Genomic DNA, 26,714 nt, shown 5'->3' with positions numbered 1-26,714 from the left:
GGATGGTGTCTCTTCAGTAATTTTAACTAAGATAGTTTATTTTTATGTTGTGAATACAGAATTAATAAAAACACTTGGAGGTAACCCAAGTCACAAAAATCCTAAAACATACCTCTCACTAATTTGTAAAATAGTCAGCCTATGTAAGTGGCCATAAAGCTTTTCTGGAGCCCTCTTGGAAGACGGACATATTGTCTCTTAGCTAAAGAACATCTTGAAGCAGGGAGTTGGAAGGAAGGGGTGGTGATAGAGGGGGAATGGAAAAATCAAGCCTGACCTTTGAGAGATTGCAGCTAGTTATCTTGGAACTCAGCAGGTATTTGTTGAGCACTTACTGTACCATAACAAAAGGACTAAAACATGAAGACATAAATTAATGTCATTTCAAAAGTTTACTTTAGGTAAGTCACTTCTTAAGATAGAGTAATTTGTGCAAAAGAGGGGAAGAAAAGTTTAGTCAGATTCTTGTTTTCTTAGTAAACTGGGAGTCTTTCCCTTGAGTTTCTAAGGCAGGCAATTTAGGATTACTTATTAAGTAATATAAACTTTACTACCTGTATTTTTATATGATTATACATCTAGCCATTCAAGAAGTAGTTATGTACGTTCATTTAATTTTTCTTATGTGTTAAAACCACATAATCTTACAGTGGGAAAGGACTTCAGAGATAGATTATCTAGTCCAGCCTCCTGTCCAGTATAGAAGTCCTCTCTACATCATCCTTAAAAGATCAATTATCTGATTAGATTGTTCCAAGCCATTACAAAGTGTTTTGAATCATTCAAAGTATTCCTAATTTGGGAATTAAAATAGTGAAAAATGTAATTTAAGCTCTGAAAACAGATTTTTGACTACAGACTGCTAAATGAACTCATACCAAGCACTTCAGTACTGGCTCATTTTAAGATGGCCATTTAATTTAGATTAGCATTGAAAAAAAAAATGTTTTAAAAGGGATTATAAGGTATATTTCTGTAAGTTTTTTTTAATTCAACATGAAAAATTTGCAATATTATTCTGCTTTCTTCCATGCAAAGGGTGAAATCAAAATTGCTGTTTCTATTGAAGATGAAGCCAACAAAGACCTGCCTCCTGCTGCTCTGCTTTATAGGCCAGTTCGTCAGTATGTTTACGGAGTCCTGTTTAGTTTGGCAGAAAGCAGAAAGAAAACTGAAAGACTTGCTTTTAGAAAGAACAGACTTCCACCAGAATGTATGTACTGTAAAATCCATTGTTTGCTTTCTTCAGTACCTCATAATCTTTTGTGCATTTTCCAGAGGTTTAGAAGAGACATTATTCAATTAGCTTTGAGGGCCTCATAAATGTAACAAAGATGAAACTTCGATCTGGGCAGCAGGGCCAGATTTATGAGATTTTAAGGGGAAAAAAGTCAATCTCTTATCTTTCTCTCATTATATTATCTTACTTTAGTAAAACAATCAAATGTTAAGTTTTCATTTCATACTGAAAGGGGACATGAAAATATGCTTCCTGACACTGTTTCCTTTCTGTAATTAGAATATTTTATTCCACAGTATGTGCTTAAGTGCATATGTTGTGGTTTTAAAAATTTTTAAGTTCAACTTGTTGAGACTCATTTTATCTGTGAATTTCTATTATATTTGCTGAAACTCATGAAAATTCTCTGGTGTCTTTTTTTTGCTTTAATTCAAGGTACTCTTTTTTAAAAAAGGTTTTGAACCCATGGCATTTATGATGTGATTTTATTGCATCATTAATAACATTGTTATCATAAATTTCACAAAGTCCACTTAAAATGTGTGTACTGGTCAACAGATTAAACGAAATCATTTAGGAGAGACTAAAAAAATTCTGTTTGAAATGTTGTTAAGTCATGAGTTGTTAACATTTATTCAATCCCTTAATTGCACCTATGCAGGCAGGGGCTGAGTGGTGTTGCAAAAATGCTACTACCTCCTGGGAAATTTTATCTAGTAATAGAAAGAGATATTAAATGGATTGTTATTCTGTGTAATATACAAAAAAAAATTTCAAAATAAGGAAAAAGAGACTATACATATTTCTAGAGAAAAAAGATGGTTACTTAACTTTAAAAATATGGTTAATTAAATTATTAAATAAATATTAAATTAAATAATTTAAAATGATAGTTAATTAACTTATAAATACTTGTGGTATATATCAAATAGTAAAAGTCAAATAGAAATGGTACTGTGTTTCTAAAAAATTCTTCAGGTTTCTTATGAATGTAACTAATTCTCAGTCACAGACTAAGGATAAGGCTTTTTTATTGACTTTCAGATTTAAACTTGGAGGCTACTTTGAAATCTTCTAAACATTTTTGTTCATTACTCAAATATTCTATGGAGTAGTCATTTAAGTATGATTGTAACACAAGTTTTATTCATTTTCTGTGACAAAACCACAATTCTATGAGCTTGTTATAAAGTTAATTGGCTAGCACTGCCACTAGTTGAAAGTAAATGATTAATGATTGCTGTTTTTACGTGTGATTAGAAAGATGAGTCTTTGAATAATACATACTTAGGGGTACATATTATTGTACTTCTTGGTACCATAATGGAAAGAGTCTTTTCAGTGCTTATAGTATATATTTAAATGTATAGACTGCCTCTTTTCCTGACAGTGCCTCATATTTGCTTCAAAAGATACTTACTCTCTTTCTAAGTTGCATGTAAACGCCATTAGTCTGCTGTTGTTTGTTTCTAATCTTCCACTCTCCATTTCATTAGAAGCTCTCCCTTTCTTTTGCCTACCTGAACTCTGCTTACGCATTTTCGCTTACCGTACAGAAAGAAGTTGCTTAGATTTCCTTTTAGTATAGCTCTTTCTTCTCTCTCTCTTTCCCTCTCCTTCTCCCTCTCCCTCCAAAGGTAATGCCAAAGAAATTGATTTGAAAATGGATCAATGTATTTAATAGACATAATTTAAATGATGCCTTTACTTTATTCCTTCAGTTTGACCTAATCTGTGTATTTTACCACAATACGGTTAGTTTCTACACTGACCTTTTTAAGAGATTCAATTTCTTATTTCTTTTCCAGTTAGTGTATTCATTCTCTAAGCAGAATTTCATAATGGTTTCCATTGGTGTGATGAATGCCAGCACAAGACCTAGTATGCCTCAGTATTTATGTCCAAACCACTGCTCTGCCTCCAGTAATATGGTCCTAATTGGTATTTGTGCTTTAAGAGTATAACCCTTATTTTATAGCAACTACTTAAGGATATTTTATGATCATAATCTGAGTTGAAAATGATTTTTACTTCAACTTGCCATGAATCCTAAAACCAGTTTAAAGCCTCTTAATGCTTGTATAATCACAGCTACATAAAATACAGATTGAATAAGACAACCTAGTTTACTACTGTAATTCATAATATTGATACTAGAGAATATGTGTTAGTTTGAGCACCATAAATTCTGCTATGAATGGCAATGGCCATACCATTAGTATTAACTTGTGAAATTTTTTAAGTTATCCAAGCTTATGGGCCTATCAGAAGCAATAAAAAATATTTTTAATAATGAATACCATTCATCAGTTTTTGTCTTTTCTGACTTGTTGCTGCAACCAAACCTTTTCTTTTCTTTTCTTGAAGTTTGAAGTCCCATGGGTTTACTGGGAGTACTCTGTTGGCATTATCACATAGTGTCTACAACTTAAGAGAGGACAAAAAGGACAAACTATACAAGCAAGATACAGAGGAAGAAAAGTGAATTTGAGTGAAAGTTACTAGGATTCTTTGGTTCTGAAATAAGTGTTAACATTTCCTTTATTTCCATATAAATATAACACACACACACACACACACACACACACACACACAGTTACAGAATTAGCATATAATCTGGATACTTATTTAGTTAAGGTTATGATTTTTCCCATTCATAATTGAAAAAAAATTCAAAATTTGTTCAGCCATCCCCAGTTAATGGGCATTCCCTCTGTTTTCAATTGCTTTCCACTGAAAAGGGCTGCTATAAGTATTTTTGAACATGTGTCCTTTTCCTCTTTCTTTGATCATTTTTGGGTTTAGATTTAGAATTGGTATCCCTCAGTCAAAGGGTAATATGCAGTTTAATAATGTTTTGACCATAGTTTCAAATTACTTTCCAGGTATGGCTAGCCCAGTTCACAGCTGCATCAACAGTACATTAATGCATCCATTTCCCCACAGCTCCTTCAATATTTATCATTTCCCCTTTTTGTCAGCTTTGAAAATCTGATGGGTATCTTAAAAAAAAGAAAAGAAAATCTGATGGTATTAGGTGGGACCTAAGAGTTCTTGTATTTCTTTAATTATTAATTATTTAAAGTGTTTTTCCCTGTGGCTATTGATAGCTTTGATTTTTCCCTCAGAAAACTTTGTTCCTATCCTTGGATCATTTATCAGTTGGGGAATGGCTTTTATTTTTAAACATTTGAATCAGTTCTCCATATGTCTTAGAAATGAAACTCCTTTCAAAGAAACTTTCTGCAAAGATAGAGAGCATTTGTTATAACTGATATATAACATACCTAAGCTGGGCAACATTTCTTCTCCAGTCCTGTAGTTCCACTCCTAGTCTCCATTGTCTTTCAGAGAGATAATATCAACTAGTTTTTGGTAGCTTAAGATATGTTGTTTTTCTGGGTTTGGTTATTTGAACTTATTGAAACCAACAGTTTAATAGTTTTACCTTTATTTTCTATCCTTTTCTCTATCCTTTATTTTTCATCTTCCTGTCTACCTCAAATCATGGTTCCAGCTCTCTGATCTGTCTTTAAAATTTGTCCCAAGCCATCACTTGTTTTGTGGTTTAACATTTCTAAGGTTATTTTTACATAACTTTTTCTTCTACAAATCTTCAATTTTTTACCTCTCTGTTTAATGAATATTTTAAAAATATAAGTTAATCGGTGAGTTGACAGTTCTGCCTTTCCTTATTTGAATCATTTGTGGTTTTATCATCAGTTTTTTTGTATTTAATTATTTTTCTGGCTGATTTGCTTTGTAGACTTCGGGATCATGTGGTCCTACCCAGCCTTTCCCTGAATTCATTGAAATCTATTATATAGATGTTGAAGGCTGTCTTTTTTCTTATCCTTTTCTTGTATCTATGAAAGTGCCCAGGGTAGTGCCTTGCTTATAATAGACACTCAATAAATATTTGTTCTAGTTGACTTTTAAGGATTTTTTTTTTTACTTCTCATTCATAGTTTTTATTGATATTATAAATTTTGGTTCTTTTATTTTTAAGGAAATAATGTATTTCAAGGGGAAGAATGTAAGTTAAAACTTTTTCACCTTCAGGGGTCATTAAAAGCAGGCGTAGTGGCTATCTTCACACTGATGAAAGTAACGACCATATTATGTGTATGGTGCCAGGAAAGTTTTTTTTCCTCCTTCTCCATATTGTGGAGAAACATAGGCATTTAATTTTAGGATGAAGAGTAATAATAGAGCAAATATTATAATTAGGAGAAGCATGCTGCTATTATTAAAAAGTAGTTCAGTGTATTTAGAGTTATCTTGGGAATATTTGATGAAGAGAACTATAAAATCGTTCTAAAAAACAATATAATAAGAGGCAGCTAGGTGGCGCGGTGGATAGAGCACCGGCCCTGAAGTCAGGAGGACCTGAGTTCAAATCTGGCCTCGGACCTAACACTTGAGATGTACTAGCTGTGTGATCTTGGGCAAGTCACTTAACCCCAGTTGCCTCACTAAAAAAATATATATATATAGTAGCAACATATATATGGGAATAAAGGTACAAATCTCCCTCCTCCATTAACTGCAATGTTCCTACTGTGATAAGAATTACTATTTTTAAAAAATCACAAAAGAAAAGTTAGAATATTTAGACATCCTATAGATTTTGAAGTGGGGTGGGAGAGTATAGGAAAATTAGAGAAAAGCGAGAATGATTTAGAAAAATGTGTTATGAATAGTCTTCCCATAACAATAATGTCTAGGCCATTCACTACTACCAAAAAAAATCTTCTTCAACATGGAATCTTTCACATTGTTACTAACTACAATTTTATCACATAGAAGTTCATCTTGATAAATAAACATCTTTAAGAAATGTAAATAGTCCTACACAAATTAAGGGGAAAGGTTGATAGAAGTTAATTTAGTCATTTTAATTTGAAGGACATAATCGATCTCCTATAAGCGCTTCAAAATCATTCCCAGAAACCCTACATTTCTTGACTTCTCTGTTTCTATTGAGCACACGACTTCAGAATTCACCCATCACTCTCTCTTCTCCCTCACCCTCTTTTCACAGTCAGTGGCCATGTCTTTTTCACTCTGTTTCCACAAGAGCTTGCTTTCCATCTCTTTTGATTCACCCTGGCCTTTTTCTGCCTTGTTGCTCCTGCTGCTTCACTTGCCCAACTGGACACCTAGAGACCATGCCTAGGCAAAGCTAAGGGACCACATGCTTCTTCACTCCAGCAGTTTTCCACTCTTAGCCAGGGATACATCCTCTGCTGTCCTTTGTTGAGCTTGTGTTCCGCTAAGACCTAAGATCTTTTGTAGCTCAGCTGTTATCTAGCCATGCCTCCTTTTACATTTTATACTTATGAAGTTATTTTTTTTTAACTCATGCAAAAAACTTAACGTTGACGTCTATTAGATTTCATCTTACCAGAAGTGATGCTCAACGTTTGTATAAACAGAAGGAATATTCAAGTTTAAAGGGCCAAGTGAAGATGAGGAACCAACAAAAGTAATGAAGAGGTCAGAGAGGAAGGAGAACCATATGAATACAAGGGCAAAGATTCCATCAAGGAACAGAGAGTGATCCATAATGTCATGTGCTCCGGGAACATCAAGGAAGACGAGGATATTGAGAAAAGGCTTGATTTGGTGATAAGCAGTTTTATTATTGTGTGATCTTGGAGAGGAATATTTCAGTTTCCATTAGCCACATTGCCAGGGGTTGAAGAGTAACTGGGTGATAATGAACTGTCCTCTCAGCTGTTGATAATCCCTTGATTTAGTTTAAGTGCAAAAGTAGCTAAGTATTTAGTAACATTGATTAGAATATCTTCAGTTGTGAAAATATTAATTGTTCTTGAAAAAGATTAATTTTTTTGTTGCAAATTTAGTGTGTGTGGTGTGTACATGTGTTTGATTGTGTGTGTGCGTGTACATATGTATACAACAGGTAGTGTGGTGTGTGATATCCTCTGATGCCTGTATTGTTCACGTGAATAATGAGGCCCACAGAGCTTCTCAGACCGAGAAATGCAGCACCCTTTGTCCTGTGCCATGTTGCCTCACCTCGTGTTAATTTTAAAATATTCTCAGCTATGAGTTTTAACATCTGGGAGTAAAGTCCCATTTTGACATTTGACAAGAGAAGTCTTAGTGAAACAGAGATGGATTTTAAGTCAAATGCTGCTTAAGACTTTGGGCAAGTCACTTAATCTCTGGGCTTTGTTTCCTCATCTGTAAAATGCTAGAGTTCAACTAGATTACCTCTGAAGTCCCTTTGTGCTCTAAGCCTGTGATCTTGTATTTCTAAAATTGAACATTTCAATTGCTTTATTTAGTTGAATTTCATTTAAAAGTAGAATCACTTCAGGATACTTTTAGAGCTACCTATGGAGGGGGGAGAATGATGTGTTTTGTAAGTATAATCATTTTGACTTCCCTTTAGTAACCTCCAAAAGTGCTCCTTAAAAATCAGTATTACTGCCATGTAGCATCAAAACCTGCCCACAAAGTTTTGTAAAACTTCTGCAGTTTTATAAATGTCCCTTGTTGGATTCAAATAGAGTAACTCCTGCAAGTATGGACTGATCCCTAAACTGACAAATATTGGTGCTTGTACCTATTATTGCTGGCATATTTTTTCATTTCAGTAGAATTTTGGATATCAGCAAAGTAGTGCATGGACATTCACTTGGATATGAAAATAGTATCATTAGATAGAATTACAAGTTATATAGTAGTGTTTGTTTAAACAAACTAAGAGCTTGTCTTATACAATGATATCATCTCAAGCTTGCTCTTATAGCTACTGTCCATAAGGAAACCGTGGAAGAAGCTAAAGAGGCTCCTACATAGAATGACACTGGAGACATTTTTGCCATTTTTACAGTGGTACTAAAACAGCTCCTAGTGAGGATACAGCACTATGGTTTTAGTAGTTTAACCTTGGGACCCAAACTCTGGGAGTATTTTTTTGGAAAGTCAATTAGTTAGAATAGTATATCTCATTCACCATAATAGGACTATTTACCTATGATGAGCCCATAATCAATGATTTTAATAAATTGATGGTTGATATCAAAATACTATTTTCTAATGTGATGTAGGCTATTAAAAATCAAATTGTAGATATTGGACCTGGAAAAATTTGACTGATGGTATTATATGCCAGGTGAGGATTTAGTACACTTCCAAGAGGTAAAGAAGATGACTTGAAAATCATTTAAATAGAGTATTCATCAAATAAAACTGATCACTTTGTATAGGAGAGAGGTTTTTATTTGTTTTCCTTATGATAGAAACTATCATGTATTTGATAAAGAATACCTAAAGTATGTTTTAGGAGAGGGCTTTAGTTAATGCATGATAGGACATTTTTAGAAGGTGTTTCAGTGTTTAGGTATCTATCAGTATTGCTTTAGGAATTAAATCCTTACATATGTTATATTAGTATTGGTAGAAGATATTTATGTACCTTCTTTGGAGACCCATATTTAAATCAGTTCTAATCTACTAAATAGAAAAAAGTCAATTGACTATGCCAATCTATGCTTAGTCCAAAAAATTTGAAATGTTTAATATTTTCTATTTTGATTGGAAGAGCTATTTTGATTTTAAAGTAAGAGGATTTCAGTTTTGATTTTGCTACATTTCTTCCTTTCTAACTTTGGGCAAGTTATTTAACTTATACTGACAGGTTCCTCAGATATAAAACAGGGAAACAGGACCAAATGACCACTTCCAACTCTGAATCCTTTGATTGTAGAGTGGACTTTTTATGCCTTAAATTCTAGCTAAAGGATAGTAAATTAGCAGAAGTATAAGATGTCCTGAGAATCTTTGTGTGTGATTTTAAGGTGCTAAAGTTATTAAGACTTGGGGATATCCCATTTGGTAAATTTGGGACATGATTTCCTAAACTTGTGAAGCCGTTCCTTTTTTCATTAAACATTAAGTATTTTATATGCAATAGCACACTGTTCTGGGTGATTTATAAAGATAAAGATAATACCTTTCCTCAAGAAGAAACTTATATCTTCTGTAACATAAATATTAGTATCATCATAATAAGCCTTTTTTTGTGAAATAATACACTGAAACCTTCTGTTAATGTCCTTGAGGTTTCCATGTTATGAGATAAACTTGTAATGAGTTCCTTTGGGAAATTAAAGCTTCTTATGTTGGCCCTGAAATATGGTCATCCCTGTTCTGTGATCTGTGATGTAGTTGTTTCTGACTTAAAATTTCTAAATTAAAATAATTTCCCAATTGAGTCTCTTATTTTATAAGTTTTTTGGTCACCTCAAATGTGATCTAAAGAATTTCTTAATAGCCTTAACACCAGGAAAAACATTCTGAAGGGTGAAAAGTCTACTTAACTAATTTTTCTAAAGTAGATATGGCAAAATTAAAAGTTTGAAATTTAAAATTGTCACTTTATGCACCTCAGTGTAGAACTGATTTTAATAGGGTTTATTGTAGTTTTCTTCACTTTATTCTCTCCTCCCACTCTCACATTTTAGATGATTAGAACCATATCTCAAAGTATAGCTCTACTGAACCCATATACAATTTTTTATGTAAGAAACTCATCTTCATTTTATCACATGTATGCCATTGTCACTCTATTGAAATATGATTCATCTCTATGAAATCTTGTTACTTTTAAGCATGATAATTTACAAAAGCATGAAGGAAAACACAATTATGTCATTTTCCCAGAATTCATGTGGCTAGATTGTATATATTATAGGTGAAGAGTAATTAATAGAGGATCTTCAGTTCCCCAATTCTTTTATACCCCACAGGTGACCACTTCTCCCTCTTCTTTAACAAACATTTCATAAGTAATAGAGGCATCTAGAACTGCTGGAGTTTTTCTTCCTGCCTAACTTTTGTCATCATCAACTAGAATGGGAAAGTAATACATATGTGAACTGGGTCTGGGTTATTGACTACTTCAGTTAGTCCTTGCCTATTCAGTTCATCTAACTAGTAACAGCAGTGACTTAAGCAGGGTGAGAAGGAACCTAGAACCTGAGTCCTGGGTAAACCTTTTGACAGATTATAGTATAGATCTGTATCTTGATAAAATTTTAAATGAAAATTTTCCCACTCAAGAAGGTAGGTATATTCTCTTTTTTCTTCAGTTGCTTTATTAAATTTTTTTTTTTACCTCTTTTGCTTTTTTATATAACCTTCATTTCCAAATATATGTTTCCCCTCCCAGGCCCAGCAAACCATAATAAAGAATAAAATAATAATAAATAAAGAATAAAAAAGAAGACAGGGTTTAGGTTGATAAAACTAGCTGACATATTGCATTAGCTAGATCTAATAGTACATGCCTCTATAGTCCTTCCCCTCTGCAAAGAAGGGAGGGTATTGCATTTTTTTAATCTCTTCTTTGGGACCAGTTTTGATTATTATAATTACGTGGTATCCAGTTTCATGAATTTGTTTTTGTTCTTCCCATTTACATTGTAGTAATCCTGGTGCATATTGTTTTCTTTATTCTACTTGCTTTCCTATGCATCAGTGTTCATGTAAGTCTTCCCCAACTTCTCTTAATTTGTCATTTTCATTGTTTCTTATGTCTCAGTAATATTCCATTGTGTTCAGGTACACGATTTGTTTAACCATTTCCCATTTGTTGTGCATCTACTTTGTTTTCACTTCTTTGCTACCACATAATGGGCTGCTCGTTTATATCATGGCATATGTGGAACCTTTTTTTCTGTCTTTGACCTCTTTAGGGATACCCTTCTTTCGTTCCTTCATGTGTGTATGCATCAGTCTTCAAGAAATGGGAGTAAAGGATGGGGGAAGGAGGGTAGTATAGACTTTTTAGGGAAGGCAGTCCTGAAGTTTGACACAAATAAGGTATTTTCATTTAATCTAATGGTAAATTTAAAATATTGTTATAAGAAATACATTACAGCTATTATTATTTTTAAAGAATTATCCATTTTTCTGCTTTTTAGAACAAGAAAAAAACTGAAAAAGAAATGTATGGTCTTGGCACGTTTCATAAGTGTTTTTGTTAATTTACAAACTTAATGTTGTTTCCTTATGTTTAAATAATTCCAAAGTGAAATCATTTAGACTTTTTCTTTTTAAACAACACATTTTGAACATTTTGTAAAATTCAGGGCCATGGAATATGTTTAAAATAAGTCAAGAAATGTCCATATATATTATTTATGAAAAATGATTGGCAATTGAGATTGTTTTTCTTCTGTGACTTTTAGGAAAGTTGGTCACAGTTTCATTCTGTTCAGAACTTTTCTGATTCTATGTACTGTTTCAAATAAGTTGAATGGCTCAAGCACAATGACCACTCAAAAGTTATCTGAACAACTGTAGGAAATCTGAACATGTTAGAAGTCATTTGCTATTAAAATTTTGGATTGCTATTTCCTTCGAAAGATTTTACATACAGAATTTCTTCTGTGACTTTCATTCCAGGAGTAATATGACTGAGGAAAAGAGCTGATGTAAAAGCCTTGCAATACACAAGATACCCTGTGTTTTCATGTATGATGAGGATCAATTCAAACTAAAGCCAAAAGGTTGAACTTAAATGTGTGGCATTTACCAGTGGGATTCAGGGAGAAGAGTATGGGTTCACCTTGCTATCTGGTGGATCAATGTCAGATTTGGGCAATTGTACTAGGTAAAGTCTCTAAGTGTTGGGAAATAGGGACTGCATGGGATCTCATTTGTGGTAAAAACCCACATTCATGTCGTATGCCCTTCCAGGTTTGCAGAGCATTTGGCCCTTTGAGGCAGGCAGTGTAAGTGTGAGGAGTAAAATGGCTGCTTGGGCCCAACAATCAGAGAGAGGCTAAGCCCCAGCTCAAACCCACATATGGTACCAATGCCTGTACTTTTTTCCTACCTATCCCTTGCACAGTGCCTTCCACTGAAGATTGGAAATTTATGAAATACTCATTTACTTAGAGAAAGCTCATTCTGGTTTTTTTTGCTATGCTCTCTCCTGGCTTTAAGAGGCAGGAAATTTAGAAATGAAATCTAATGACTTATTTCTCCAAATAGGTTAGCAATGGAGATTAAAAATGAACTAAGGACTCTGCATTAAATTACAGGGATACAGTCCCTCTCAATCCTATGCTAAAAATAATTTGAACTAAATTTATTATAAGTTACTAGGCATTTAAATGGGTAGTTTAACACTTCTTCCTTGGAGAGCTTTAAAAAACAGCTTACTTTCAGTCATTGTTTGCGTGATGGCTTGTCAAAAGTAAAGAAATAAATTTCAACAATATTAGCAGCTGCTTAAATGCAGGATCTGTGTCTTAATATGTATTTTTCATTAACCTTCAGAAAATTCTCTCTATATATACATTTAATGTATAAAGTGTATACTACTTGGGAGGTGAGGGTGGAATTCACAATTCTATGAACGTAACTACTGAAGAAATTTTGATTGGAGTGTATCTTACAAGACTGTCATAAATCTGGAAACCATTAACAAGATTATACTAACAAAATATTACGTGAAGATAAGTAAATTTGATGTCACCAAATGTTGCAGAACTTTTCAATTCATAGTCCTCTGACAATTGACTTAAATTCTTGGACACCCCAGGACCATGAAAAAGAACTCCAACTCAGTCATCTTGGGGCTTGCCTTTGAGAGCCAGAGAAAACCCATAAAGACTGAGGGGATTCAAAGAAGACTTTGCAACAAATTACAGGGATAGTCACTTTTTATCCCACATTAAGAGTAATTTGAACTAAATTTATTAGAAGTAGATAGGCATTCAGATGGGCAGTTTAGCACTTATTTTATTTTCTCACTGTATTTCAATGAATCATTCATTCATTAGTCATTCTATGATAAACCCAAGTGGGAAATAATAAGTGGGTGGGAAGGATAAGAATAACTGATAGAAAATAATTAATGGTGTACCCGAAGTCATAATAGATCAAATAAGAGTTTCTGTTTCCTTAAAAAAGCACAGCAGGGTACTCTGATATGTAAAGTCATTGTAGATATTAACTAAACTTCCTCGATATTGATAAGATCTGTAATATATAACTGTTCTGAACTATAAAGAAAAGAAAAAAGAAAAAAACCAGTATATGTTAACCCATGAATCAAGGATAAAGGTATATAATTTAGTCAGCTTAGATCCTGTAGAATTGAAATAGGTACATTCCTAGAAAAGTTAGTCCTCCCTTATATCAAGGCTCTGATGAAGTTTAATACAAACTGTTTTATTTACTACAATATGTAATGATGACATTTATGAAAGACTTTGATAGAAATATAGTCAGTATTCTCTATTTAGCAGATACAACTTAGATTGATATTTTTGAACATGCTGTAGTACCTGGCTCAGAAAAATAGACAACTTGGTTTTCTGATTACAGTTTACAAAACCTAAATGGTTTTTAGATTGTGAGCCTAAGGGCAGGAACAAGTTGTGTAATTTTTTTTTCTAACTTTGTATGTGGCTCTTCTGAATATTGATAATGCCTAAAGTGTGCCTGTATACATGTATGTACAGACATCCACACATACTGACAAAATAATGTGAAATATCTAAAATTTTTCTTTCAGAATCTTTCCAAAATATAAATACTTGTATATCATCTCAAAGAGCCATAATTTTATCAATATAATTACTCCCTATACTGATGTAGATCACAAACCGTTTACACTTGAATTAACAGTTTCTTAAGTTACTGTATTCAAAATTTTCAGAAGATAAAAGAAACTTTTCACATGATAACAGTAGCAAAAGACTAAAATTTTTTTTGTGTTGTGTCTGGTATGGTCTTTGTAAAGGTCAGTTTTAAATGAAATGGCAGCTAATGTTGATTGATCATCAGAAAATGGAATGACATAAAAGATCAGGCTATATCATTCTTACAAAGTATTCATATGACTGTTACTGTAGTTACTTAAACCTTTGAAAAAGCCTGACTTAAAGATTTACATGTATTTTTATTTTTTCTGCTGGTGACATATTTTGGTGTCAAATCTAACTCTTCTGCACTGAATTTTATGAACGATTATAGTGTTGCGCATCTGTACTTAAAATAGTGATTGAGCAGTCATTCATTGGTTAGTTCCTTTACCAAAGTCTCAATGCTTCAGAATGCTGTTTTGGTATAGTTCACCTATTAATATAGTGGGCCTTGCTTTAGGAAACACCCAACACAGGATTGTGATTATTACTTTGATAGGATGTATTAATGCTAAAATTAGAATTTATAGTATGAGCCAGTCAAGTATTTATTAAGTGACTACTATATGCTATGTTTTCTCTTCAGCCTGAGATGTTATATTCATTAATATGTAATGGCCAACTCTAGTACTTTTTTTATATTGGTCTGGTCTGTGTTAGCCTCAAAAGTCTCCTTTCTATTTATGCAACTAAAATGAGTTGCTCATTATTTTTTGTTGGGGTTTTTGGTGATATTTTTAAAACATGTTTAAATTAACACAAGTTTTTGAAGATTTAATTTGCTTCTGGGTGATATGGATTAATTGTACTGTAATTTGCCTAATTTAAGTCTGTGCATAATCTGGAAGTTGGGAAATGTGTGTGTGTATGGTTTTTATATGAGTTATTTATTGCCGTTAATATTTTCCCCCCACTTAAAGAAATTTGTGGGTATATAGCTTTTGTTTTTGTTTTATGTCAACATAAAACCTTTTACTTTTTAAAGTGAAAAACTTTTAAGATGTCATTTATTTCATGTGTTGAAATTAATTCATCTTAATTTGTTCCTCTTTGGTTTAAAATTTCAGATTCGAGTTTTATACCTGTTTGGACTCGTATGTGGTTTTGAGCCAGTTGCTCAATTATTACTTGCCAGTCATTAAAATGGGACAATAATAATTATATATCTGTAAACTTAGAGACCCTTAGATAAAAGGGGAATGGAAGGAACTTGGGCTGCACAAAGAGATAGCAGCTATATAAAAAGAGATAAATTAAACCTTGTAAATTAATAATAGCTTTTCCTCATGGGTGTGGTGATTTTGCAGTGCTTTATAAACTGAAGTACATAAATGCTATTATCAACTTGTTGATAGGTAAAAGTAATTAGAGCAAGAAGTCATTTCAGATGTTTCTAGTCATTAGCAGGTCTTTGGAGGAGAAATAGTTTTGTAATTTCATTGAAAAGGAATTTGTATCTCCTCTAACTGTTCAATGCATGTGTCTCTGCCAGTATACTCTAGGTGACTTATTTGAATTGCATAATATTCAAGATGCAAAAAAAGTGCTCAGATTTCTTTTAGAACTTGGTTTTCCTGTCACTAATAGGATTTAAAGTGTCTCAGAATAATTACCGTGTTTTTTTGTGTGTGTGCTAAGATTTAAAGTACACACAGTAGACACTATAAGAGGCTTTTCTATATTTTTTTCTTTCCTCAGTTTCGCCAGTGATAATTAAAGAATGGGCTGCTTACAAAGGAAAGTCTCCCCAAACACCAGAACTGGTGGAAGCACTTGCATTCAGGGAGTGGACCTGTCCTAACCTGAAGAAACTATGGCTGGGGAAAGCAGTAGAAGATAAGAATAGAAGAATGAGAGCATTTTTGGCCTGTATGAGATCAGATACACCAGCAATGCTCAATCCAACTAATGTGCCCACTCACCTTATGGTGCTCTGCTGTGTATTACGGTTAGTATTTATCACTCATTTTATTGCAGTTAAGTTAAATGTGAATTAACACTAAAGTAAAACTTAAATAAACCAGGAAACTGAACAAACCTTGCAGTACCTACTGTGTGTAAGAGATATGCTATATATGCTGGGCCCTAATAGCAAAATTTCCTCCACCTTCTTTAGCTCTCTTTGAGACTAATTTCCATATGAAACCTTCATTGGCCCTTTCTCCCTTAACCCTGGTAAAGGGTAAAACATGACCCTTCTCACGTTTCCTAGCATTTTGCCAGGTCCTTTGCCCTTGCCATATTCTCCCTTGTATTATCCATATTTGTCTACATGTCCTGTCCCTCTTATTTAAACAACTGACTTCCTTGATGCTTCTTGAACTAATGGAAAAAGCACTGATCTTAGAGCCTGGGTGGCTCTGCCTTTTAATATCTTTATGACCCAGGGCAAATAAGTAATTTGTTACCCTTGAGCCTAACCTACAAAATGTGAGATGTTCGTGCTCTTTTCTAGGTCTAAAGCTACAGACCTGTGACTGTCATTTTTCATCTTCATAGCCTTGAAAACTGTCTTTGCACATAGGTGAAAATTTTTGTTCCATTGAAATGAATTGACATAAGCTCACAGTCTAGCTAGAAAAACAACTCCTATACAGATACATATGATAGAAAATAAAACTTCTAGCTTCACATCTATAATCCTAAGTACTGAAGACTTTTTTTTTAGATCCTTTTTGCATTCTGCCTTATGTCGTCGTAATTAGAGATGCTTTTGCATGAATCTGTGTACACACTTCCTTGAGTGTAAGTTCTCTGAGGACAGAGAGGTTTTTTTTAATTTATCTTTGTGTCCCTAGTACCTGACAGAGTATCCTGCATGTAGTAAATGCTTAATAAATATTGGTGGAATTCAGAGGCAGGGGACCTAGGTACTGCCTTGGACTTTGTTGTCCATCAGCTGTGTAGCTGAGCAAGGCTCCTGACTTTTCTGGATCTAGGAATCCTTATCTGTAAGATGAAGTCTGTCTCATCTTAACAATTCTAGAACTGTACAGCTGTGCCTGATGACCCGAGTGCTGTAAGATTTCAGAGGAAGAATAAGCATTTCTAACTTTTGATTGGCAGGGCAAAGGGACAGACAAAAGGAAGTATCATGGAGGAAATAGTGTTTGAATTAGGTCCCTGGAGAGTTAAATAAAATTTAAGGTAATGGGAGTTCTAAGTAGGGGAAAAGAAATGGTCCTGGGAAAGTATATGTTTTGTGTGATCACTTTGCCTAGATCCTTTGATGATATGGGGGAATAATGGGAGATGAGAATGAAAAAGTAAGTTGAAGGCTTAGTATGTTAACCAAGCCATGGACTTTCAAGATTTACTAAGCTCTCATTAGAGAGCAACTGAAAATATGAGAGGTGTGATATGATTGGAGCACTTATTTAAGGTTAACCTATCAGTAGGATATAGGATGAATTGCAGGTGAGATTACCATGTTGGAAGTAGAAATGGAAAAAAGGTAACATGCAATAGATTGTAATGGTAAAATCAACAGTATTTGAGGATTGCCTAGATGTTAGGAGCAAGGGAAAAGAGAAGTCAAATATAACTGAAAAACAGGAAGAATGAAGATAACTTTAAAAGAAATGGATAAGGCAGGGGAAGGTTTAGAGATTACATGATTTCAGTTTTGGATGTTGAACATGATGATGTCAAGATATCTACTTGGAAATATGTCTGTAGCTCAGTAGATAAGCTCTTAATAAAGATTTAAGAGAAATTGACATGAAGTAGTAGTTGAAACATTATTAATGGATTAAATCACTCTAGAATAAGACATAAGAAGGAAGATTTGGGGTTAAAGATAAGACCAAGCCTTGGAGAATTGTCTAATATGTAGGTTTTAGAAAGGATAAAAAAGGAGGATTCGGCAGGCTGTATGGTGTCACAAAAGCCCAGGAAGGAGACTTTCAAGGGTTGTTTAGTAGTGTCAGATGCTAAAGAAATGTTGAGGAAAGTGCTAGGTGAGAAAAGATTGTTGAATTTGGTGTTTGGTCGCTGTAGTGTAGAGCAGAGTAGTGGAAATGGAGACAGATTTCAAGAATGTTCAGGAGTCAGTGGGAAATGAGTCTGAGGCAACAAGTGATTATTCGTTTTCAAGTGAATTTTCACAGATTGTTATGAAATATATCAATTTATTTTGCTGCCTTAAGTATTATGTTTTGAATTGAATCATTCTTTAAAGATTTGTGGTTGAGGGTCTTTGTAGGGTCGTTTTGTCTTTGTTGCTAAGTATTTTCAATACCAAAAATGTAGAAGATTAGCACAGTGCCTGGCATATAATGAGAGCTTCATAAATACTTGTTGATTCATTGACCATATTCTCACAAAGATTTCTTTTGGAGGCTAAAGTTACTGAGTGCAACTTTCATTCAGTGTGTGCTTTTCCTCTTTAAAATGCAGCAAAAATAAATCTGATATATTGGGTTAGGAAGTAAAAGGCCAGAGAGCTAATGATCATTTCAGAGGACATTTGTAGTAGACAGTCTCCCAATGCACCAATGTCTAGGTGAACATTGGTATATTGTAGCATTAGGGATTGATGGAAAGAGCATTGGATTTGACATCAAAGACAGAGGTTCAAATCTTAGTCCCACTCCTTATTGTCTGATGTGACCTTGGGTAGATCGTTCTCTATGCATCAGTTCTTCATGTGGAAAATGGAACTGGAGGGAAAGTTATGGTGGTAGAGTAGTAGCAAGAAGTGGTAGCAAGAAGTATTACAGCCTAGTTCCTCCTCTACAAAGAACTAGAAAACACATCAGACCAAATTCTGATTGGAAAATCTAAGAAAAAGTCACGATGAGTAATTTTTCTAGCCCAAGATGGTCTTAGAACATGGTAGATAATATCTGTCCAGGACCTTACTACATGTGGAATATTCCAGTATCTTGGGATGTTGGAAAAGAGAGCCAAGAGAAGCATGGGGTAGGAAAAGGTCCCAGAGGATCCCTGAACTAGTGCAAGGTATAAAAATGGGTGTTACGTCACACTTTCTTCCTTATTACCGAGTTTTAGGTTGTTCTAAGGATGGATTTGCCTGTGAGGATGATGGAGAGGAGCAGTAGCTAGCTGGCCCTGACTGCATACTGAGGAAAGAATTAATTCAGAAGCAGAGTAGCTATGTGGCTGTGATCCCAGGAGCAGAGCCAGGGACTCAGTTCTAGCTTTCAGCCCAACTTGGAAGCCTGCAGTGTAATAGCCAAAGGAAGAGTCTCAGTCCAGAGAGGAGCCAGCAGTTCAGTTGCTCTGGATCTACAGAGCCTCTCTGTGGGCTATGGGTGGCTGAATCAATCAGTGATCTACTGAAACTTCCAGCCAGGGTCAAACCAGCAGATCCAAACCTGTATCAGAAACTTGCAGAGCTCAGACTAGGACAGTAAACAGACTTTGCCCCAGATCCTGTCACTTTGCAGTCAGTTGTGACTGGCCCCAGCCTAAGCTGTGAAAGCAGCAGAATTACATAAAAACGCAAGCTCGGGCCAGACATTCTCTCTAGAAATATGCAGAGCCCAGCACTAACATAAAGTCCAGAGTCAAGAAGTAGATTGAAAAATGGAGCAAGTAAGAAATCCTGCCATAAAGAGCTATTACCACAATAGTGAAGGTCAAGGCACAGACTCAGAAGAAGAAAATGACTTGAAAACATCTACAAGCAAAGCCTCGAAGGAAAAATATAGCTTGGATACAAGTCCATCAGGAATTCATGGAAGAGAACTTTTTTAAAAGCAAAATTGATTTTTAAAATTATATGAGAATGGTAGAGGAAAAAATGGGAAAAGAAGTGAGAGCTATGGAAGAAAGGTATGAAAAGAGAATTAACAGCTGAAAGCAAGAGGCACAAAGCCTTATTCAAGAAAATAGCACCTTGAAAATTAGAACTAACCAAATAGAAGTAAATGACTACAGGAGGTGTCAAGAATTATTCAAACGAAGACAAACATCTGAAAAAAATAGAAGAATATATAAAGTATCTCATAGTTAAAACAACTAACTTGGAAAACAGATCAAGGAGAAGTAATTTAAGAATTGTTGGACTATCTGAAAGTCATTGACCAAAAAAAAAAAGTCTAGACATTTCAAGAAATCATTAAAGAACACTGCTGAGATCTGTTTGAATAGAGGGCAAGGCAGAAGTTGAAAGAATCCACCAGTCATCTCCTAAAAGAAAGTCCAGGAATATCATAGCCAAAATCCAGAGCTCCCATATAAAAGTGGAAAAAATGCCAAACACAGCAAGAAAGAAAGGATTCAATTGCCAAGGAGTCACAGTTGGGACTACACGTATTTTAATGATCACAACCTTAAAGGCATACAGAATGTGGAATATAATATTCCAGAAGGCAAAAGTTCTAGATTTACAAGCAATTGTAACCTACCTAACAAAATTGAGTACAGGGGGAAAAAATAGACCTTCAATGAAATAGAAGAATTCTAAGTATTCTTGATGAAAATCATAGCTGAGTAGAAAATTTGACATATAAACATAGGAGTCAAGAGAAGCATAAAAAGATAAACATGTGTGAGCATTCCTAAGGGACTAAACAAGGTTGAACTGTATTCTGATATGGGGATATGATGTATGTAGCCCTTCAGAACTCTCTCAGCAAGGGGTCATTGATGATTCTGTTGTTTTGATGATCTTAAAAGAATAATCGAAAGGATGGGGAAGAGGACTGCATACACTGGGACTGAGGGGAGGGGGGGAAAGAATGGGGAAAATCATCTCACAAATGGGATATACAAGTAAAATTCTACACAGAGAGAAGGGAGTGGGAGGTAGAGATTGAGTGACACTTGGACCTCACTCTCATCCGAATTAGTCAAAGGAGAGAAGAGTACACATATACACAGTTGGGCAAAGGATACATTTTATCTAATAGGGAATCAAGAGGCAAAAGGACTAAAAGAAAGAGAAGGAATAAAAGAGAGGATAGATTAAGGGAGGGATTAGTTAGCAGCACAACAAACAAAAGAGGGTTGGGAGAAAAACAAAGAATTAGAAAATAGGATGGAGAGAAATAATCATTTAGCAATCATAACTGAAGACAAATGGCATGAATTCACTCATAAAACAGAAGAGGATAGCAGAATGGGTTAGAAACCAGAATCAAACAATAAGTTGTTTATGAGGAAGGTGATTGGAGCAGAATCTTTTATGCTGCAACTGAAGCTAAAAATGTAGGGGTGGGGCAGCTAGGTGGGGCAGTGGTTAGAGCACCAGCTCTGAAGTTAGAAGGACCTGACTTCAAATCCGGCTTCAGACCAAATGCTTGACACTTACTAGCTGTGTGACCCTGGGCAAGTCACTTAACCCCAATTGCCTTAAAAATAGGGGTAGCAATCAAGCTCCCAGAAAAAGCAATAGCACAAATAGACCTAATTACAAGTGATAAACAGGGAAACTTCATTTTGACAAATGGTACCATCGACCCTGAATTAATGTCAGTACTAAACATATGCATCAAAAGACATAGCATCTAAATTCTTAAAGGAAAAGTCAAATGAGTTATGGGGGGAAATAGTAAAACTGTAACAGTGGGAGAACCTCAATTTACCCCATCTCAGAACTGGGTAAATATCGCCAAAAAATAAAAGCAAAATGATGGACCCGAATGGAATTTTAGAAAAGTTAGATACAATAGATTTCTAGATTATATAGAATGAGAACAAAAAGAAATATACCTATGCTTAGCTGCATATGATAGCTTTATAAAAATTGACCATGTAGTAAAGCATAAAAATATTACAAACAAATGTACAAAGACAGAAATGCATCTTTTACTGACCATAATGCAGTAAAAATGGTATTAAAGGCCTTGGAAGCAAGGATTAAAAATGAAATAACTTTATTCTACAGTGGTAGGTCAAAGAACAAATCATGAAAGTGATAATTTCTATAAAGATTGGGAGAAGAGAATAAGTGTTTATATAATGCCTACTATGTGTGAGGCCCTGGGCTAAGTGCTTTACAAATTTACAGAATTTACAATTTTCTCATTTGATTTCCCACAAGAATTGAAGGAGGTAGTTGTTATTATGATCTCCATTTTATAGCTGAAGAAAAAGAGCCAAGCAGAGGTTAAGTGATTTGCCCAGTGTCTGTGGCAGAAATTGAACTTGGGTTTTCCTGATTTCAGGCCCAGTGCTCTCCACCCACTATTCCAGTGGATAATGGCAGCCATACCAAAATTTGAGGGATATAGCCAAAGCAATACTTAAAGAAAAATTTATATCTATAAACAGTGTCATGATTAAAAGAGAGAAAAGAGCAGATAAATGGAATGGTTATGCGACTAAAAAGAAAGCCAACAAATTAAAAATCCACAACTAAACACCACAATAGAAATACTAAAAATCAAAGAAGAAATTAACAAAATTGAAAGCAATAAACCTTAATAATTCTAGGAGTTTAAAAAACTCAAAACGATAAAATAGATAAGCCATTACCTAACTTGATTTTTAAAAAGAAATTGCCAGTCTCAGAAATGAAAAAGGTATATTAACCAATGAAGAAATAAAAGAAATTATTAATGACTGTTTTGCCCAACTATATTGGTAATAAGACTGATACTCTAAATTAATATTTACAAACATGTAAATTGCCCGAATTAACAGAATAGGAAATAAGTAAAATACTTGCATAATTCCATCTTAGAAAAATAAATATTAGGAAAGTTATAAATGTAATTGGCCCTGTTAATTTTTAAAAGCCGTAAGATTATTTCAATAGATGCAGAAAAATCTTTTGACAAGATACAACACTTATTCCTGTGTTGTTGTTCAATCATTTTTTTTAGTTTTGTCCAGCTCTTCATGACTGCATTTGGGGTTCTCTTGGCAAAGATACTGGAGTAGTTTGCCATTTCCTTCTCCAGCTCATTTTGCAGATAAGGAACTGAGGCAAACAGGATTAAGAGACTTGCAGAGAGTCACACAGTTAGTAAGTTCCCAAGCCTGGATTTGAACTTATGAAGATGATGAGTCTTCCTGATTCCAAACCCAGTGCTTTATCTACTACACCACCTAGCTGCCCTAACTATTCCTGTTTAAGGTATTACAATGCAAAGGAGTTAACAGAACTTTCCATAAAATAACAAGTAGTATCTAGCTAAAGCAATAGCCAAAGATATCTGTCATGGGTTTGAATTACAATACTTTCCAATAAGATCAGGGTAAAGCAAGAGTGTCCATTACCAACATTACTATTCAATATAGTTTTAGCAATGTTAAGTATAGGAAGAAGACAATAAAATAAAATTGAAGGAATAAACATAGGCAAAGAGGAAATAAAAATATCATTTTCACAGGGCATATTATGATTTTTCTTGAACTCTTAAAAAAATCCATTAAAAATAACCGGGAGCGTTGCAGGATATAAAAAAAATTCATACAAATTATCTGCATTTCTATATAATCAATAAAATCTAGTAAGAAGAGATTGAAATAGAAATTGCATTTAAAATAACTAGAGACATTATAAAGTGCTTGGGAGTTTACTTTTAAAGACGCATAGGCACTATAGAAACACAATTAGAAGATGTTCTTTACACACACAAAGACTTTAAATAATTGGAGAAATATTAATAATTGCTCATGAGTTGGCCAACCTAATATAACAATAGTGATGATACTACCTAAGTTTATTTACTATGTCATTATATTTAAACTAGGAAAGAATTACTTGATAGAGCTGGGGGAAAAAATGGTAATTGATAAGAAATAGATAAGTTAATCAGTTAACAAGATTGGTTATATAACATCCAGGAGCAAATAAAAATAGCCTACTATTTGATAAACCCTAAGGTCCCATCTGTTGGGATAAGACCTCTATTTACCAAAATCTTTATGGAAAACCAGAAAACAGTCTGGCAATAACTAGCCATAAACCAATGTCTTATACCATGTACCTAGGTCTCAGATATGGGTACTTGTTGGACGTACAGGCTCAGATCATAGACAGATGGAAGACAAAAGGAAGAAATTACCTGTCAGGAGAATAGTTCATAACCAAACAAAAGACAAAAAGGTTCCTACGAGGTAAAATGGACAATTTTGAGTACATAAAATTAAAAAGCTTTTGAACAACCAGAACCAATGGCAACTAAAATGAGAAGAAAAGCAGGAAATTGGGGAAATAATCTTTTAGCAGGTTTTCTAGATAAAGGTCTCATTTCTGAGATATATAGAGAAATGAGTTAAACTTAAAAGAATAAGAGCTAATCCCCAATTGATATGTGGTCAAAGAATATGAACAGGGAGTTTTCAGAGGAAGTAATCCAAACTTTAAATAGCAATAAGAAAGCAGTTATCTAAATCACTAATAGATAAATGCAAATTAAAACAACTCTGAGGTACGATCTCACACCATTTAGATTGGCAAAGTTGACAATAAGGGAAAATAACAAGTAGTAAAGAAACTATGGGAAACAGGTACATCAGCCCACTGTTGATAGAGCTGTATACTGATCCAGCCATTCTGGAAAGCAGTTTGGAAACATGTCCTTAAACATCATTAAACTGATCATGGGTGTTTACTTCAAAGAAATCAAATAAGAGGAAAAGAACCTATTTATACAAAATACTTTTAGCAGCTCTTATTGTTGTAGCAAAGAATTGGAAACTGAAGAGATGCCCCTTGACTGGGGAATGGCTAGAGGTTATTAAGGTCTATGAATGTGGTGGAATAGTGTTGTGCCATAAGAAATGGTAAAGGAAATGGTTTCAGAGAAATCTGGAAAGACTCATATGGACTGATGCAAAGTGAAATGAGCAGAACCAGTACAACATTGTATGCAGTGACAACAGTATTATAAAGACAAACAATGTAGACCAACCCCATTTCAGAAGACTCATGATATAACATACCCTCCACCTCTAGATAATAGAAATGTTGGACTCAAACAGATTGCAGATTGGAGCATTTTTTTTTTTCGATGTGGCTAATACAGGAATTTTCACTATATATGTAGTAGATTTTGTTTTTCCTGCTTTCTCAATGGGTATTGGAGGGGGAAGTATGAGGGTGAGAATTTAGAACTAAAAATAAAATTTACAACGGTAAATGGGGAATTGTACTGGATGATGATCTTTAGCACACCAGCTCTAAAATATGGTGGTGAAAGCTCTCCTAGTATGTCTCAGTCTTAATATGTATTAGAAGCTGTTGACAAGTTTTTGAAAATGAAGTATATTTCTACCAAAAGGAAAAATGATTGTTTTTAGATAGTCACCTGGGCACACAGAAAATACTTACTGTTCTCTTACTGGTAGTTGGCCCTCATTCTGGTGATAAATTATGTAAGTATCCTGTTTTTCCTCAAGAATGGAGGAAGGTTAAGAAATATACATACTAAAATTTATAGACAAATGAGTCAATTTTATAAGAATACAAGTCATTCCCCAGTTGATAAATAGTCAAAGGCTATGAATAGGCAGTTTTCAGATGAAGAAATTAAAGCTATCTATGGTAATATGAAAAAATACTCTAAATCATTAGATGCAAATCAAAACAACTCTGAGGTAACATATCACACCTAACATGACAAAACAGGAAAATGATAAATATTGGAGATGTGGGAAAATTGGAACATTAATGCATTGTTGGTGGAGTTGTGAACTGATCCAACCATTCTGGAGAGCAATTTGGAACTATGCTGAAAGGGCTATAAAACTGCATACCCTTTGACCCAGCAATAGCCCTTCTAGGGCTAGATCATAAAAATGGGAAAAGGACCCACATGTACAAAAATATTTATAATGGCTCTTTTTGTGGTGGCCAAGAATTAGAAATTGAGGGGATGCCCATCAATTGAGGAATGGCTGAACAAGTTGTGTTATATGAATGTAATGAAATACTGTTCTGCTATCAGAAATGATGAGCAAGTGGACTTTTTTTTCTTTTTTTTAAATTTTCTTCTATTTATTTTTAGTTTTCAAAATTTACTTCCACAAGATTTTGAGTTCCAAATTTTCACCCCATCTCACCCCTCCTCCCCCAAGATGGCATGCATTCTGAATATCCCTTCCCCTAGTCTGCCCTTCCTTCTCTGTCTTCCCCCCTTTTCTTATCACCTTCCCCTTCTACTTTCCTGTAGGGCAGGATAGATTTCTGTACCCCATTTCTTGTATTTCTTATTTCCCAGTTGCATGTGAAAACATTTTTTTTAAACATGTGTTTTTAAAACTTTGGATTCCAAATTTTCTCCCTTCCTCCCTCCCCACCTACCCTCATTGATAAGGCAAGCGACTAAATATAGGTTATATATGTGCAGTTATGCAAAACACTTCCATAGTAGACATGCTGTGAAAAACTAACTCTATTTCCCTTACTCCTATCCCACCCCCCCATTTATTCTTTCTTTTGACCCTGTCCCTCCTCAGAAGTATTTCTTCTGATCACCACCTTTCCCAATCTGCCCTCCTCTCTGTCATCCCCCAACTCTCTTGTCCCCTTCTCCCCCTAATTTCCTGTAGGGTAAGACAGATTTCCATACCCAATTGAGTGTGTATGTTATTCCCTCGTCAAGTCAAATCCTATGAGAATAAGATTCACCCATTCCCTTGCACCTTCCTCTGTTTCCCCTCCACTGTAAGAGCCTTTTTTTTTTTCTGTTTTTTTGTGAGATAATTTACCCCATTCTGCCTCTCCCTTTCTCCTTCTTCCAGTATAATCCTGTCTCACCCCTTAATTTTATTCTCCAGATATGACCCCTTCATCTTCAACTCACCCTGTGCTCTCTGTCTAGATATAGATGCAGATATATATTTATATATATACA

At 34.4% G+C, this 26,714-nt stretch overlaps 1 protein-coding gene across 4 annotated transcripts in view; it reads left to right on the top strand.

Moving 5' to 3' along the window:
* The window catches only part of FAM120A (family with sequence similarity 120A), a 152,856-nt gene that overhangs the window by 89,623 nt on the left and 36,519 nt on the right, over positions 1-26,714 (top strand). For all 4 annotated transcript variants that reach the window (XM_027836863.1, XM_027836861.1, XM_027836862.1 and 1 more), the window contains 2 exons: positions 1,039-1,213; positions 15,637-15,886. In XM_027836863.1, coding sequence (XP_027692664.1) covers positions 1,039-1,213; positions 15,637-15,886 — 425 coding nt within the window. The remainder of the gene's footprint in view (positions 1-1,038; positions 1,214-15,636; positions 15,887-26,714) is intronic.

The sequence above is a fragment of the Vombatus ursinus genome, unplaced genomic scaffold (assembly GCF_900497805.2).
Source record: "Vombatus ursinus unplaced genomic scaffold, bare-nosed wombat genome assembly UNPS02014820.1, whole genome shotgun sequence".
NCBI classification, from domain to species: domain Eukaryota; kingdom Metazoa; phylum Chordata; class Mammalia; order Diprotodontia; family Vombatidae; genus Vombatus; species Vombatus ursinus.
Note: the sequence above shows the minus strand (reverse complement) of the source record. Positions and strands in the feature narration are given on the sequence as shown.